Source organism: Mandrillus leucophaeus, unplaced genomic scaffold (assembly GCF_000951045.1).
Source record: "Mandrillus leucophaeus isolate KB7577 unplaced genomic scaffold, Mleu.le_1.0 Scaffold360, whole genome shotgun sequence".
Classification (NCBI taxonomy): Eukaryota; Metazoa; Chordata; class Mammalia; order Primates; family Cercopithecidae; genus Mandrillus; species Mandrillus leucophaeus.
The window spans coordinates 2,027,007-2,044,998 of NW_012103810.1; the positions used below are offsets into that span (position 1 = coordinate 2,027,007).

The 17,992-nt window shown below is 47.8% G+C and overlaps 1 protein-coding gene across 2 annotated transcripts in view; it reads left to right on the forward strand.

Annotated features, from left to right (window-relative positions):
* Positions 1-16,448, forward strand: part of GAB2 (GRB2-associated binding protein 2) — a 205,922-nt gene extending 189,474 nt beyond the window's left edge. For both annotated transcript variants that reach the window (XM_011989704.1, XM_011989705.1), the window contains exons 4-10: positions 6,977-7,563; positions 8,824-8,918; positions 10,354-10,618; positions 11,818-11,908; positions 12,236-12,338; positions 13,552-13,677; positions 14,609-16,448. In XM_011989704.1, the coding sequence (XP_011845094.1) occupies positions 6,977-7,563; positions 8,824-8,918; positions 10,354-10,618; positions 11,818-11,908; positions 12,236-12,338; positions 13,552-13,677; positions 14,609-14,752 (1,411 nt within the window). In that variant the 3' untranslated portion in view covers positions 14,753-16,448. The remainder of the gene's footprint in view (positions 1-6,976; positions 7,564-8,823; positions 8,919-10,353; positions 10,619-11,817; positions 11,909-12,235; positions 12,339-13,551; positions 13,678-14,608) is intronic.
* The last annotated feature ends 1,544 nt before the right edge of the window (positions 16,449-17,992 follow it).

Sequence of the window (17,992 nt, forward strand, 5' to 3'; positions counted from 1 at the left end):
GTGGCCCACACCTGCAATCCCAGCACTTTGGGAGGCCGAGGCAGGCAGATCACTTGAGGCCAGGAGTTCGAGATCAGCCTGGCCAACGTGATGAAGCACCATGCTAAACCTCTGTTAAAAATACAAAAATTAGGCATGGATGTGCTCACCTATAGTCCCAGCTACTGGAGAGGCTAAGGCACGAGAATTGCTTGAACCCAGGAGGTGGAGGTTGCAGTGAGCCAAGATCACACCACTGCACTCTAGCTTGGGCAACAGATGAGCAAGACTCCATCTCAAAAATAAAAAATAAAATTAAAAAAAGACAAGTCACAAAATGTGAGAAAATATTCAACGCGCATATCTAACAAAGGATTTGTTTCTGGTCCATATAAAGAACTTTTACAACTCAATAAGAAGAGAACAATCCAATTTTTTTTTAGTGGGCAAAATATTTGAACAGATACTTCACCACAAAAAGATACAGAAATGTCCAATAACCACATGAATAAATGTTCAGTGATCTGGGAAATGCAAATTAAAATCTCCGTGAGATTCTGCTTTACCTCTGCTGGAAGGGCTAAAATAAAAATGGCTAACAGGCCAGACACAGTGGCTCATGCCTGTAATCCCAGCACTTTGGGAGGCCAAGGCAGGCGGATTGCTTCACCTCACAAGTTTGAGACTAGCCCGAGCAACATGGTGAAACCCCGTCTCTACCAAAAACAATCCAAAAAAAAAATTAGCCAGGCATGGTGGTGCATGCCTGTAGCTCCAGCTACTCAGAAGTGGGAGGATGGCTTGAGCCCAGGATGCGCAGGTTGCAGTGAGCTGAGATCACAAGATCACACCACTGCACTTCAGCCTGGGCAATAGAGCCAGACCTTGTCTAAAAAAAAAAAAAAAAAAAAAAGTTAACAGTGCCTGCCAAGTATTGGTAAGTATATGAATAGGCTTTAATCCTGGGTTTCCTCTAACATTCACATTATATACTAAGTGCTCTGGAAAAAAGAAATGATGCTTTAAAGTTTACAAAGCACTTTTACATTGCGTACCTCATATGATCTCCAAAGTAATCCTATAAGGTTATTTTTGAGTAGGGAGTATAAAGTGAATTGGCCCATTCATCCCTGCATAGCATAGACTAGACATAATTATGTCTGATTGGATTACTGACGCTACTAATACCAGTCTTCTCTTTTTTCATTTATGTGGGAACCTGATTCTAAAGATACAGTAAATTAAGCACCTTAGAAATAAAACTGTGAATTATGTATTTATCATCACTTTTACTGCAATAATAGCCACTAGTTTTCCTTCAAGTACTAGATAATATGTATTCCTGCTAAAATAACTTCAGTTCTCAAAATGCAGATCTTCCACTGAGCTAAAATAAGTAACTACTCAGAATAATATCTATTGCCAATTGAAAGAGTTTTGAACTGGCAGAGTCAAGACAAATAGAGTTCTTTTTGTCTTTGAAGACAAATTGGTTTCACTGGACTTATTTTTGTCCTCCAGCCTTTGGGGCCTCATTCCAGATTCTAGCCAGTGTCTGTCGTCTTATTTCAAGAAGGCTATTAAACCTGTAACAGATTGATGTGAGTCACATGCCCTGAAAAGCCATAATTCTGGTGAGGGTTATGGGGAGTGAAATTTCATTGATGAGATTCCAGAATCAATGATCCTGCAGCAGTACTCTATAGAAAGATGGTGGGTAAATGGTAAAATTAGAAATGTCAATCAAGAGCTTACCCATCATTAATCTTTTCCAAGTCTTCCCTAACTCATCCACCAGAGGCTTTGATTGACCAAAGGCAAAATATACAACTTTTCGTTCACATACACAGCTTTACTCTGTAACCAGAGAGCCCTGTCAAAATTGGCTCAGAACTGCAGCCAGAAGGGTTTGAGATACAAAGATCACCTCATCTCAAAGATATGTGACACAGAGTTTTCTGAGTTTTCTTCTTTCACAGGAAGAATCCATTTGGAATGGGTCAAATGCAAGAGGATAGTTCAAATGACCTCTTAAACAATGGCCAGTGACAGTTACAGAACTCTAAATGGTGGTTAATCTACTTACAAGCATTTTATATTAAGTTACCCTTAAATGGGAACATACTCATTGAAAATCAAAAGTCCGTCATCATTAGGGCTATTGAAATCCAGTGGGATAGAAAAAAGCAAAATCATCATATAGTTTGGTATATAAAATTATATGAAAATGTGTGGAAAAACAAGTACAAAATGAAGTGGCTAGAAAAACTAGAAAACCATTTTTAAAAGCCAAGGGAAGGCCAGGCTCAGTGGCTCATGTCTGTAATCCCAGCACTTTGGGAGGCCGAGGCGGGCGCACCACGAAGTCAGGAGTTCGAGACCAGCCTGGCCGATATGGTGAAACCCCGTCTCTACTAAAAATACAAACATTAGCCAGGTGCAGTGGCATGCTTTTGTAATCACAGCTACTCGGGAGGCTGAGGCAGGAGAATTGCTTGAACCCGGGAGGCAGAGGTGGCAGTGAGCCAAGATTGCACCACTGCACTCCAGCCTGGGAGACAGAGTGAGACTCCATCACCAAAAAAAAAAAAAAAAGCCAAGGGAGAGACTGTGTGATGCTGTGTGATGACAGTAGTCTCTCTAGCCTCCGGAGGAGCCATTGGCCAGAAATGGAAAGGAAAGGCACTTGGCACAGCTGACTCGAGGGAATATCTTCTCTCAAACTTCTTCTTGCCTCCGGGGAGCTCCCCTACATACTTGTGTTTGAGTATCTTCCTGCACCAACTCTGCCATTTACTGTTTTCCTCATCTGATAATGTGAAAAGAAAGAGGTGTGTCTCAGAACTGTTAGGATGATTTAAAATGAGATCACATGTGATATGTATGGCATAGGATCTTGCCTATTTTATAAGGCTCCTGTAAGCCCAGCCCTGGAAGGGAAGCCTCTCTCCAAATCCACCACGTCCGGGTGGATTATCCATCCCACAAAAGCAACTCAGGTCATCACAGTGACATAGGCCTCAGTTAAGGTTTACATGAAAATACTAAAGGCCACAGGACTGCTGAGTATTTGGAATTCCCCATCTGGATTATTGCCCAAAGGGAGCACACTGTAGCATGGTTTGCGCAGCGGGGGCGCCCAGAGATCTGGGTGCTGGAACAAATTCCCTACCCTCTGAGTATGAAACTTTGGGCAAGAGTCCCTTGTTCAACTCCTCTTACTTGGTTACTGAGGTAATAATCAGTCTCCCTCAACATGTGTCACTATTATCTATCATATGCCTGGCACTATGCCAGGGTACAGGATATGGCCTTCTGCCTTCTAGGAGCATATGGTCTGGTAGAAGTGGAAAGACACAGACCTGAATAACTGACATAAGGCAGAAGAAGGTGAGTGTTGTGATGGAAGCACAGAGTGCTGTGGGTAGCACAGAGGAAGGAATGATTACCGTAAAAAGGAGAATTAGGGACCTGTAATACCTTTGTAGAGTGAAAAGGCTTCTTGTGGACTTTGTGTAAAATGTTGATGTATCAAGGAAGCATTCCACAGGGAGGTGAGTAATGCGAGAACAGGACTGAAGTTTAGACTACACAGGACATGTTTAGGGATGAATGAGTAGTTCTGTGAGTGAGACGGGACGATGCTGGGGTAGAAGGAAGTTGGAACATAAGCTAGTGGGTTCTACAGAGGAAGGGTTTTGATCTGCTGATCAGAAGGTTTGGGCCAAGCCCAGGAAAAGGGGTGGCAGCCCCATACTTTTGTTTATTCATTTGCTTACTTACAACAGACATTTATTCATTATTTACATTGCAACAAGCATTAACCTGGGTGCTAAGGAGAGAAAAAAGAGTAAAACACAGTTTCTTTCTTCAAGGAAATCACAGTCTGTTGGCAGAGATAAGTAGTAATGGTGCCTAATATAGGCAACACTTGCTCCCTGCTCCAAGAACAAAGTTAAGCAAGTGACTAAGTTAAGCAATGCTTAGAGGTAGAGGATGTAAGAATGGCCTTGAAAGATGTGTCCTCTGAGATGATTTTGAAGGATAAATGGAATAGGAGCTTGCCAGATTGAGGTAAGAAGTCTTCCAGACACAGCCCAACAACACAACAAAGCCCAATGCTTGACTGACTGGGGCACACAGGGGACACTGCAAAGTTTGGTTTGGATTCTAGAGTGGAAAAGGGAACTAAAGAGAAAAGATTGGTGAGATGAGTTGGGATAAACCTTGGAGTTTGGGCTTAATCCTGAAGCACTGAGGCAGTATTGAAAATGTTTACACTGGGAAGTTAGGAAAGTAAATAGTAGTAGGATGGAAGGATCAGAGAGGCCCTGGGCAGAAATCATAATGTGGGTGACTCCCAGGTTTCTGGCTTAAGTAACTGGTGCCATTCCCAAAATAAGAGAGTCAGGAGGAGAAGTAAGAGTTCCAGAGGAAGATGATGAGTTCGTTCTTGACTATGTTGAAGGTTATTGCAGGGTACCTGTGATGCTCTTGCAACCCCATTGCCACCTTGAAATCCTTCAGAGGCTCCCTATTCCCTTCAGTCCTGGCCTGCATTGTCTTCTTTCAGCCCTGCCTTCTAATGTGCTTGCTGCAGCCTGAGCAGCTTCAAGTTCCTAGAACTTGCCAGGTTGTGTTCTACATCTTTGAGCTTTCAACTAGAACACCATTTCCCTTCTCCTGCCTTCTGCCTGGCCAGTTGTGGTTCATCCTTCCAGACTCACTCAAGATAATAACATCTCTGAAGGAGGCTTCCCTGACGTTGTCTACCACCACCCCACCAAGGGCTGATACCAACTGTCAACAGCTACATACTCACCCCTACTTGACTAATGATTTGCATCCATGTCACCTCCTCCACTACTGTGACATTCCCTGACCACCCCTCACTGGGCAGGTGGCATCTCTGTATCCCTCTTGCCTGGCCCAGATGGAACTTAGGACATCAGTAAATGTAAAATGAACAAATCTAGATGGGCGCATCCAACAGAGAGTTGGAAATTCAAAAAAAAAAAAAGCAAAATGAAAGGCACCCAAAAAATGCATACAACATTAACACCTTATGTCTACCATTAGCTCCCCCCGCCACCCCGTCCTCTCCTCCGAACACTACATTATCTGAAGGCTAGATGTTCAATCATCCGAGCCCCTGGCTGTTGGCCTGGTTATGTGTGTGGAATGGAACAGAAAGGGAGGAGGAGTGCAGAGGCCCAGGGAGGAGCATCAGTGAAGGTTTGGAGACTGACCTGGAACTCCTAGCCATCATGGGTACAGTTTACATGAGAGGAAGCTTGGCTTACACACCTGTTTCCTCTTTCTAAGCTCTGGCCTGTATTTTCTAACACCATCTGGTGGCCACATCTGTAAATAACAAACTTCTCAGGAGCTGAGAGAGCTTCTGTAAGGCAAAAGGTCCAGGGATTGGCCTCAGAGGGCTATGTATTACAGCCCCCACAAGCTTATATGCATTTGAGATTTGCCTTTTCTGATGAGACACTTCAAGAGCTTTTGACCAGAATCTTAAAAACTCTTACAGCCTCCAAAAGGCTGAGAATCACTGCTACAAAGGATTGATTCTTTTTTTCCCCAAGTGAAATCCTATGAAGAATCATCATATAAAAGCTAAAGAAGCAGACCTAAATCCCTGCTTGCTCAGAACCTCACCCTCCAATTTCCCAAAGCACCTACAGAGATCATAGAATCTAGTTTGAAAACCACTCTTGTGAAGCGAAGGGCTTTTGCAGCGCATCAGGGCCAGATGGGCCCTTAGAAATCATTGTGACGAACTAGGTCACACCTGAGAGAGGAGGCACAGCACATATCGGTAGCAGTACTGGAACCTAACACAAGTCTCCCCTCTTGTTTCTCATCTCTTTTTACTGCTTGCCTTATTGCCCAAAACCTAAATTTAAAAGTGTACTAATCAAAACTTTTTCTATCCTGAATATGGTTCCCAAACAGGAAACCATTCTTCCTATAGATTTCTAGATCTCTGGAAAGAGATCTTTCCCCTCAAAATGCCTCTCAACCAACCATAAATAATTGTAGAAAATAAATCTATAGCTTACGTTTGAATAGTTTGTTATTTGTGTTGGGGGGTGTGTTTTTTTGAGACAGGGTCTCACTCTGTTTACTAGACTGGAATGCAGTGGTGTGATCATAGCTCACTCTAACTTCGAACTGCTGGGTTCAAGCAATCCTCCTGCCTTAGCCCCCTCAGGAGCTAGGACGACAGGTGTGCAGCACCCTGCCCAGCTAGTTTGGTTTTTTGTTTGTTTGTTTGTTCGTTTGGTAGCAATGGAGTCTTATTATGTTCCCATGCTGGTCTTGAACTCCTGGCCTCAAGTGAACCTCCCACCTCAGCCTCCCAAAGTGCAGGGATTACAGGCATGAGCCACTGCACCTGACCCAAATAATTCTTTGTAACTTACAACATCAATACCCATGGGCTAGTTTCACAGTGGCAGAATAGACTCGGAGAGATGAAATGACTTGTTGGCTGTTTCCTGTCATCAACTTAAAGGTTCTTTCCACTGTCTCACAACATTTGTATTTGAATGTGCATATTCTGTGGTACTTAAAACAATGAACAGATAGGCAGTCCAACTGGCTTATTGATACCTGGTCAGGGAGTGGGGGTTATAACCCCCGCTAATAACTGCCATTTGAAGATGGGGGACAGATGAAGTCTAACATTGTTTAAACATTCATGTACTAGAGTCTAATATCTAAACAACCTTCAAAATACGCTTTTAGTCACCGTTTTACAGATGCCTAAACCTATAGTCCTAGCTCCTGAGAAAGTGCTTTGCTTCAAGGTCACACAGCTAGTAATTGGCAAATTGTAGGTAAACCTCAGGTTAGCCTGACTCCTCATCCTGTGTTTTGCCCACATCAATTAACTTCATGGGGCTTTGAACATCCCAGCCTGTCTCCTTGGGGGCAGTCCTTGGCTTGTCTCACCCTCCTGCCCCTTCCCTTCTTTCTCTTTTAGGAGTGCCAGCTTCTCTCAGGGCACCAGAGCCTCTTTTCTCATGAGAAGTGACACGGCTGTACAAAAACTTGCCCAGGGCAATGGACACTGTGTCAACGGGGTCAGTGGTCAAGTCCATGGCTTCTATAGCCTTCCCAAGCCGAGCCGGCACAATACAGAATTCAGAGACAGTACCTACGACCTCCCCCGCAGCCTGGCCTCCCATGGCCACACCAAGGGCAGCCTCACAGGCTCCGAGACAGATAATGAGGATGTGTACACCTTTAAGACACCCAGCAACACCCTGTGCCGGGAGTTTGGGGACCTCCTGGTAGACAATATGGATGTTCCGGCCACCCCACTCTCAGCCTACCAGATCCCTAGGACATTCACTCTGGACAAAAACCATAATGCCATGACAGTGGCCACTCCTGGGGACTCAGCCATAGCTCCCCCACCCCGCCCCCCCAAGCCAAGTCAGGCAGAAACACCTCGATGGGGTAGTCCTCAGCAGAGACCTCCAATCAGTGAAAATAGCAGATCTGTCGCTGCCACCATTCCCAGACGCAACACCCTCCCTGCAATGGACAACAGCCGACTTCACCGAGGTCAGTATAAGCCCTAGCTGAGACTCAGAGGGAGGAGGAGGTAACACAGGGGTTCTCAACAGTTTGGTAGTCCTTGGTCATCTGTGGCCGAGGGGAACTTACGAACCACCTAGGTCACTGATACTCACAAATGTAGGTGTCTTCTACCCAGATCACTTACCAGTTGGGTCCTCCAGCACAGGAGGCTGTTAGCAGTTGTATAACAGAGCTAGTCCCGGAGAAGTTAATATTCTAATGGAGAATAGGACATTCTTGACTAACCACAGTATAACATATTATGGGTTTAGAAGTCCAAATCATTATATTTTTTCATTTATAAATCAAACCAAAGATCTAAAAAATAAATTTAGAAGATCAGTCCAAACTAGAGTGAAACCTGTGTGGACTAACAGACTGTTAAAGCAAAATGAGATCTTAAGAATATTTTCTGAATCATACTTGAATCTCTTTGGTTGAAGTCAAAATTTTTTTTGAAGTACCTAAATTCTATTGTTACTTGTTTTCCACTGAGAGTATTCCAACTCTGCATGTAACCTCCTCTGTATGATGAAAAAATAGAACAATATTAATTCCTTTCATTTTGCATCTTGCTTTATAGCTCGCAAAGCCTTTTCTTGTCCATCCTGTTGTTTAAGCCAGGCAGAGAGGTTGGTGGGACAAAACCTCCTTGTCTCCATCTCACATGAGGCCAATGACAGTTAAGAGACTTAAACAGAGTTGCAGAGTCATTGGGCCAGAGATGAGACTCAGACCCTAGAGTCCCAGCTCCTGGTTTAGACTTCTTTGCCGCCTTTCAATCCATCAACAACTTGAGCAGTCGTACTGTGCTTTGGAACTGAGATGATAAAGACATACATAAAACATGTTCCTGCCCTTCAGAGCTTACATCTCATTGGGAAAATAAAACCAACACATATAAATCAGGACAAGTATTATTGTTACTGTGGTATTCAGAGAAGTGATGGCTGGGGTGAGTGGGACAGGTGAGTGCTATAGGAGTCAAAGGAGAGGTGCATAGATGAGGGTAGAGTAGTCAAGGATGGCTTCTCTGCAGATGCTAACATTGGAGCTACATCTAGAAGCCCAGGAGGATTTTTGAACTGAGGAGTGATGTGTTCGAAGAAATTCCTTATCATTTGGGGTTGAGAGTGGTATCTTCTGGAGTATCAGTAAGACCTTGAACCACACTGGTGAGGGTATGGGGAAGTGTCAACACATGAATCAACCATGAGTACATACGGATCCTCCTTCCTCTGTCAGCTTCTTCCTGTGAGACCTACGAGTACCCACAGCGTGGTGGAGAGAGTGCAGGCCGGTCTGCTGAATCCATGAGTGATGGAGTCGGCTCTTTCCTGGTGAGTGTGGGTTAACCAGGGGTCCTCAGGCAGGCCTGGTTAGGTAAAAGGCCACACCTTATGGAACTAAAAGCACAACCCCAAAAGAGTGATGGCATCTCCATCTTAAGACCCTGCCCAAGTTCTTGTCTCAGTTCAGAACCCTGCGTTGAGTCTTTGGACAAGTAAGATACAAGTATTCTAGTCCGGAAGAAATGTATGTGCTAAGGTAGACTGGATTACAAGGTTCACCAACCTTGTAGGTAAGCAGAGGGTCTAGAATGCAATAGACCCAGGCTGCACGGTGGGGGATCTTCTAAGGCAACAACCTTACCCACATGGCCTCACATGTAGGAGGGAGGCTGCAGTGTGAGACTCCAGGCAAGGGTAGTACTCACAGTCATGCTAAGTGGCAGAATTATGGCTTGAGAGCAGGATCCCAGGCTGCCCTCTGGAAAATGCTAACACAGTTCTCCAACGTGTCAGGCAAGAAAACCAAGGCCTGGCTTCAGGCCCACTGGAAAGACGTGAAATCAGGTAACCAAGGCAGAAGCAGCTTAGTTGTATGTCAGGGCACGTAGAACAAGAGTTAGAGGAAGGCTATAGCCAAGGGTGCTGTATTGCACAACTCTGTAGAAGCTCCGACTGCAGCTTGGTGGTCCCCTAGGTGCCTGGAGTGAGCCCCAGGTACTTAGGAACCTGGACTGGGGAAACACAACTGGCCCCAGACCTCACCTTTCAGAGCCAGGACTCCTAATATGCTCCTTGTTCTGATCCAGGGCCCGAGATGCTGACCTGCCAATGGTGAGTCTGGACTTGAGGTGGAGGGCAGGTCCTGAACCAAACCTACAGTCTATGGACTATGCTACCCACAATGTTGGTCAGGCATCCAGAAAGCCAAGTGGACCCAGTCACCAAGAATATTTTATACTCTAGATTTATCAAAAATTATTGGTGGATGCCAAAGGATCATGAAGGCTTGAAGGGGCCCACGGACCTCATATATTCTTGTCTCCCACTCTGCTTCCTTTTTTTTTATTTTTTATTTTTTGAAACAGAATCTCGCTCTGTCACCCAGGCTGGAGTGCAGTGGTGTGATCTTGGCTCACTACAACCTCAGCCTCCCATCTTCAAGCGATTCTCGTGTCTCAGCCTCCTGAGTAGCTGGCATTACAAGCATATGTCACCACGCCCAGCTAATGCTTTGTATTTTTAGTAGAGAGGAAGTTTCGCCTTGTTGGCCAAGCTGGTTTCGAACTCCTCACCTCAAGTGATCCAACTGCCTTAACCTCCCACTACTCTGCTTTCTTATTTGGTCTCCCCAGGGTCTCCCTTACAGCTTCAAAGTGTAGCTAACCCAGTCATGACTTGTCTTGCCTAGTTTACAAAGTCTTACCTACTTCCTGTTTCTTCTTGCTAGTAACAGCTGTATTTCTTTCACTGTTCCTCTCCCTAGCCAGGGAAAATGATTGTGGGCCGATCAGACAGCACCAATTCTGAAGACAACTATGTGCCCATGAACCCAGGTTCTTCCACCCTGTTGGCCATGGAACGAGCAGGTGATAATTCCCAGAGCGTCTACATCCCAATGAGCCCAGGGGCCCATCACTTTGACTCACTTGGCTACCCATCAACAACCCTTCCTATGCACCGAGGCCCCAGCAGAGGAAGTGAGATCCAGCCACCCCCTGTCAACCGCAACCTCAAACCTGATCGGAAAGGTAAGTCCATTCTTTCCCCTGTCCCATCTCTGGACAATAGCTAGGGACTCTTTCCATTTGCTTAGGGGTCATGTGGATCCTGGACTTGGGATGTGTGACTTCGGGCAAATCATGTAAATTCTGAGTCTCGGTTTTCTTATCTGTGAAATGAAGATGGTAATTCCTACCTCCCAGGTTTGCTGTGAAGGAGAGCATCTAGGATAGTACTTTGGTACACAGCAGGCATTCAGTAAAGTCAGGTTTGTGCCCCCTGCATGTAGACCAGGCAAGTTACCAGTCTGCTGTGATCTCACTCTCCTGGTGTTGGATTAGTGGCAAGGATTCAAAGGGAGGAGTAGGATAGCTGGGCAGAGATAGCCCCCTGTGGGTCTGACCAACAGGGAATTCAAATCTTAGCATGTGAAACTGAAGCCCTCAGGCCCTGGTGGCATCTACCTTCCTCCACTGTGGCTTGCACAGACCTGGCCAGGAGCAGCAGAGAGTAGTCACAGTGACCATCTCCACTTCAAATATGGTCTCTTGGCTGGGTGCCATGGCTCATGCCTGTAACCCCAACACTTTGGGAGGCTGAGGCGAGTGGATCACCTGAGGTCAGGAGTTTGAGACCAGCCTGGCCAAAACAGTGAAACCCCGTCTCTACTAAAAATGCAAAAATTAGCCAAGCGTGGTGGCAGGCTTCTGTAGTCCCAGCTACTAGGGAGGCTGACGCAGGAGGATCACTTGAACCCAGGAGGCAGAGGTTGCAGTGAGCTGAGATTGCACCACTGCACTGCAGCCTGAGCAACAGAGCGAGACCCTGTCTCAAAGAAAATATATGTAAATATATATGTATATGTAAATATATATTAATATCTGTATTAATATATAAATATATCTTTATATATAGTCTCTTATTTTTAAATGAAGTCATAAATCGAGGGAGAAGAATCTGTTGTCAAACCCTGTGTCCTCATTTTTGATTCTGAAAATATAATTACCGTAGATACAGCAGAAAGAATATTTAATTTGGAGTCTGAAGACATGACTTCAAGGCCCATCAATATGGGCAAAGATTATATAACCTCACTGAGCATCAGTTTCGCTGTGTGAAACTGGAATGACTTTGCAGGCCTTTATAAACATGCTCATGTGTTATATATAAGTTGTGTATGTGTAGCATTATTACTGGCTGATTACCAGACTTTCTTTTCCTGCTCCAGCAAAGCCAACACCACTTGACCTGAGAAACAACACTGTCATCGATGAACTCCCCTTCAAGTCACCTATCACCAAGTCTTGGTCTAGGGCCAGGTGAGTGCCTATGTGTGGGGGTGGGAGCTTGGAGTCAGCCCATTAGAGAAGATGAGTGAAATGGTAGCTGGCCTGTGGGCCAGGACAGCTGGATTCTGATGCTAATGCTCTCATTAGCTGATCATGTCTCTTGATCTCTTGTGGCTTGGTTTCCTCAGCTATAAAAGAGAATAATTATACTTGCCCTATATCAGATCTTAATCTGATGGAGTGTGCAGCTCTAATGGCTGAGGTCTGGGTGTGTGAGGGTCAGGACTCAGCTGTAGGCTAGAAACAGGGCAGCAGCCATGCTGCTTCCCCAGTGTTGATTCTTCCTTCCCACAACAGCCACACCTTCAACTCCAGCTCCTCCCAGTACTGCCGCCCCATCTCCACCCAGAGCATCACCAGCACAGACTCAGGAGACAGCGAAGAGAACTATGTCCCTATGGTGAGTCCTTCGGGCTTCGCTGGAATGACTCCTATCAAAGTCCCCTGGGACCCACCGCTCAGTTCCCCACTTCCCAGCTTAGCTAATTCACCTCTGCCCAGGGACTCCTTGTATTATTCATGATTTAGTTTCCTGCTACAAACCCTTCTTGAGCACCTATTTATCAAGCAGTAGGAGTTGTCATCAGATGTAAGGAAGACATGAGACCTGTCCCAACAAAGTCATGGTCTTCAAGGGCAGGGGCCTGCCTCTCTCATGACAGTGACACAGGTGTCAGGATCTGTGTGCCCTTGGATAGTCAGTGCTGGAGGTATCTCCTCAGCGGTGAGAGGCATACATGCACATAACTCACTTTGGTGAGGCCGTAATAGAGCTATCAGCACAGGCAGAGGAGGATATTTCTTCCCTGAGATTTCCATTAAGGGCATAACTGCCCAGCACCTGGTAGTCACTGCATAGACAGTGAAAGAATGAATTACCAACCAATAAAGCAGCCAACAAACAGAACACAGGACTATCACCTTCTCATTAGAATAAGACTTCAGGAAAGTCCTAGAGGGGGTGGTGCTTTGCTAGAGCAGGAGTCTGGATGGACAGGATCCCAGAGTGTGTCATCTGAAGAAATGCGGGCTTTGTGCAGCCTGGAGATAAAGCCACCCTGTTCAGATCTTGGAGGAGCTAGGTTGGGGAGCAAGCTGCTTTGGGGTGACTACCCCACTCTAGGCCACAGGTGGGAGTTTCAGAGGGGCTGATTTGGTGCAACAGAAGAAAACTTTCCAGTGCATAAAGGAAATGTGCTCCCTTCTTAAGTGCCAGCAAGCAAAGGCTGGGTGTCTCAGGAGAGCCCCTGTTGATGAGATTTGGCCTGATGTGCTATAAAGGAGACAGTGTGGCACAGGGGTTAGCACAGGTTTGGAAGTCAGAAAACAGACCTGATTCCCATCACTCGACAGCTGTGCAACTACAGGCAAAGTCACTTCTCTGAAAGTAAAGTGAACCACAGTTTCATATTTGTTTTAAACAGTATCAACAGTAATCATACCTACATTACAGGATTGTCATGAGGACTAAAATGAGAACATGAAAAGTCCTTAGCATGATGCATGAGTCAGAGTAGGGCTCAGGGAACCAGTGTTCTTACTCCCAGAGGTATTTTTCTGGGTGGTGGGTTAGTCTGTTCTCTACACTCACGGATTTTTCCTCCTCGTGACAGCAAAACCCAGTGTCTGCATCTCCCGTTCCCAGTGGCACCAACAGTCCTGCCCCTAAGAAGAGCACCGGCAGCGTCGATTATCTGGCCCTGGACTTCCAGCCAAGCTCCCCAAGCCCCCACCGCAAGGTGCCTGGAGTAGAGGTTGGGGGGACAGTAAGAGCTCTCAGGGCCCCGGAGGCAGAGATCATGGAGGTCAGGGTGCCTTCAACACTGAACAGCAGCACTCAGCCTCCCTCCTGCTCCAGTACCTAGCTTTTATGATGCATCTTTAGTCATAGAGCTTTCACCTAGGTCTAAAGACTCCTATTCCTGCTCTCAGAGCACAGTACCCTCAAAGAACCTCATCAGTCAGCCCATCCCCCGTGTTGTAGAGATGGGCAAATGAGTGCATAGAGATCTGATTGTGCTAAACAAAGTGAATCAGGGCAAATGAGTGCATAGAGATCTGATTGTGCTAAACAAAGTGATCCAGGAATGAGGATACTGCCTCCTGGTCCTGGGCTCTTAGGTGTGTCCCAGAGCCCTGCCGTCAATACATCAGCCTTCACAAGGGACTTCCAGGCCTGGGAAAGCCTCCCCAGGAGGTACCCTTAGCTAAGCAGTCTAGACAGCAGGGTGCAGAGCTGTGCCTCAGCATGGTTCCCCTTCACAGGGTGGCGGTGAGTACAGCACGTAAAGTCCTGTGGCTGGTGCTTGTTTACACCCAGCAAAGTCCTTCCCCTGGATGAGCAACCTGACAGAGATGGGTGGAGGCAGAGATGAAGGCCTGGACCCATCCACCAGGGCCAAGGAAGGGCCTGGGTCGTCCCAGGAGCCGGGAAGTAAGAAGGGCTGGCAGGGGCTGCCGCATCCTGCAGGAGGGATAATGAGTTTGGAGTCTGAGCTTTAAAGCCCACATTCAGAAAGAGAAGCCAGGCTCCTGAGGCTGGTCAGTGGCAGGCAGAGGCCATGCTCTTCTCCCCTTCAGACAGCTCAGGAAGATCCCACGCCCATCTTCTTCCTCCCCACCTAACTGGTAACTCACAGCTACTCCCTCTTTCCCACTCTGTCCCCTCAGCCATCTACTTCATCTGTCACTTCTGATGAGAAGGTGGACTATGTTCAGGTGGACAAGGAGAAGACCCAGGCCCTGCAGAACACCATGCAGGAGTGGACAGACGTGCGGCAGTCCTCGGAGCCTTCCAAGGGTGCCAAGCTGTGACGAGAGGGCCACCGCAGAGCCCAGGGAGGGGCCAGGAGGCAGCGTCTCCAGAGCTGGCCCTTCACATCTCCCCTACCCCTCTCCCCTCTCCCATTGTTCCTTCCATTCACTTCCTCTCTACTCTGCCAGTCTCAGCCTTCAAAGCACTTGACATCAGGGACCCTGAACCCTTCCCCTGGGAGGTGAGGGCCTGATCAAGGCACCTCCTCTGCCCACTCGGGGCCCAGCTGTGATTTTTATCAGTAATGGCCATGCCTCCACCCACCTTAGTTAGGAGCTATTGCCAAAAAGCATCCTTCAGCCTTTTCCTGTCCTTTAGACCTGACTATCTACCAGATGTTTGGAGGGAAGGGCTGGGGCTCTGAGCCAGATTCCACACCTCACGTTCAGTCACAGCCCTCAGCTATCTTCCCTCCGGCCACTGGGCTACCTCTCCTTCAGTCCCAGAAGACAAGTTTCACTGACCCAGGGAGTCAAGGACCAGCAGACCAAAGTGGATAATGGACTTTTTCATTCCTGTTTTTCTTGGCAGGAGAGAAGCAAGGCCACTAAAAGAGGAGACGGTGGAGAAGGAGGCCCAGCAGTGGTCTTGAGGGGTAAAGGACTTAGATGCCCAGATGCAGAGGGAAAGCTGACATCTGCAGGGACCCCCACTTTCAGGCTAAGGCCATGGCAGGACAGCTGCTGTGGGGTGCACAGGCGGAGGATGAAGGACAAAAGGAAGGGAAAACTGACGATGGCCAACCTAGAGCAGCAAGGAGCAGCGCTTGGAGCTCAGGTGGTAGAGATGACAAGGACACTGTGGGGTCTGGGTCCCCAGAACTCTGGAGCTACAGGCCACTCTAGGCCCAAGGGCAGTCCTCTTCCCCAACCCCCTCAAAGGCTCCCGCCAGCCTCACCTTGAAAGCATCACACAGGGGAAGGCTTGGACCAAGCTGGGCGACCAAGCACGTGGGGCAGGAACACATGGTAAAGGGGTGGGGAATATGGGAGGGAGTGTGGTGTGGATGGGTGTGATTCAGGGAATGAGGGGAACCCGGGGACAGGCACAGGCTGGGCAGAGGCGCAGAGCAGGGCAGGGGACTCTGCAGTGGGGTGGGGCAGCGAGTTTCTATGTAGTGAGCAGTGCAGTGGAAGTTGGGTGCAGAGGTAGCAGACAGATGTGAAGCAGGGGTGAAGGCCATGTAGCAAGTGGGGAAATATATTCAAAGGGCCTGGGAGTGGGGGAGTGCCCAAGGCAATGCTTGGGGGTACAGGGTGGAGCAGAAAGTGAAGGAGTGACACGTTATGCAAGAGTGGTGTGCATGGTGGTGTGACATGAGCACCGTTCCTAGGATGGAGGGACAGCAGGTCAGGCAGGACAAGGAGAAAGCAGGGCAGAATGATGCCTAGAGGACCACATCAGACGTGGCTGACAGCTTGTGCCCATGGGCTGTGGCGTATGTCAGATCGCAGGGTAGGAAGGAGTCTGGCCTGGTGCCGGCCCTGGGTTTCCTCATCTCATCCGTCCTCTGTTGCTCTCTAGCATTCCAGGAGCCATGTTGGACTCTCCTCCCCGGGCTTGAAAGGCTATCAGATTAACAGGGATGGGGTGTAGGGCATCATCCAAGGTTCCTTCTCTTAAGCCTAGGGTGGGGGATCTGAATTTTTTTATGTTGACAGTTCTTGACTAAATTTTCAAGAGTTTCAGAAGCAACAGGACAGACGAGATGTTTCATTCTACCCTGGGATGAACAGACGTTCTTCTTCCCAAAGAGTGACTTCCTGCCATGTTCGATGGGGGCAGCTACTCCCTTCTGCCCCCACTCCCCTTTCAGCTCCCATGAGCATGCATACTTCACCAGACCAATGGCCTAGCCATTCTCTAAGTCCCATCCTGGAAGAAGTTATTTCCTCAAGAGTTGCACCTCTCCTCCTAGCATTAGTTTAGATCAACTCAAGGAGCATTTATTAATGGCTGCTGTGTCCAGTCTCTGGGGTTAAGCACCAACCACACAAGAATCAATCAGACCTTGTCCCCGAACTTGAGATAGTCACAATCAGAAAAAGGACAAGGACACAAGACAGTGGTGATGGCCATCAGAGAGAGACTTTAAATGCTGACGGAGGGCAGAGGAAGTAAAGACTTAGGGAGGTTGGTGCCAGAGGCAGGAGTGGGGTCACAATCAGGGAAGGTGGATTCTAGGAAAAGGGGGTGCCTGAGGTAGGCCTTAGAAGGGGATGAGTCAGATTTTTACAGAGGAGGAGGGCAGGGCTTGGGTCCAGTGGAGGAAGGAAGGAAGGAGAGACTTGGAAAGCCTTGTGTCTTGGGAACAAAAGGCCTTTGAGCATATGGGTCCAGCCACTCAGAAGTGCCGGGGCCATGCCTTGGTGTTCCAACAAGTGAATGGTAGCAGTGGCAGCGCCTACACTGGGCAGAGTTGGCAGGGTGCGGTTCACTCTGCCCAGCCCTGAATGTGTGCCTTTAAGGCCCTCCGCAAGGGGCCCCACACAACAGAGCTTTTCACTGGTGCCTTCCCTGTACCCGCAGCAGCCACAAGTGGGCCCCAGACTATTGCAGCCTCCCATAAACATGTGAGCATGTTCTGAGTGTGCCATGATGTGGTGGACCTTGGCTGGAATCTTCAGAGCACGACTGAGGTGTTTAAATCGAATCTCCCAGGAGGCCTCCTTCCAGCTCCCGATTCCGGTAACTACCAAAATCCCTCGGGTGCAAGTGTAGGGGTAGAGATGGAAGGATGAGAGGCAAAATTGGCCTTTTGAAAGCAAAGCTCTGGCTCACAAGCCCCAAACTACCAGCCGTGTCTAGCATATCCCTGCCCTCCACTCACTACCTCCCCCAACAAAGGAGTCAACTCAGTTGAAAAAACTGGTTCTTTGGCCTATCCATGGGTCAAAGTCCACCTCTCCTGGGGGCCTGGCGAGGACTGAGACCCTGGAAGTGGGGGGATACCTTCCCACCCAGCGCTACTTCACACAAGTCCCCTGCCTGGGGCTCTCCAAGGAGCCTTCTTCACCCACTTCCAGCTCCACTTCTGCAAGGCTGAGTGAGAACAATCAAATAGGGAGATGGTGTCTACTTAGGTCCTTGGTCTGCCTGTCTGTGGAATGGGAGGTTGGATTAGATGCGCCGAGGTCCCATCCACAGCTGGTGCTCAGCTGCTTGAAGAGGAGACTCCCTCTGTAACTTCTTTCTGGGGGATCTGGATGGTCAGGGGTGGGCAGCACCTATCCCCAGTC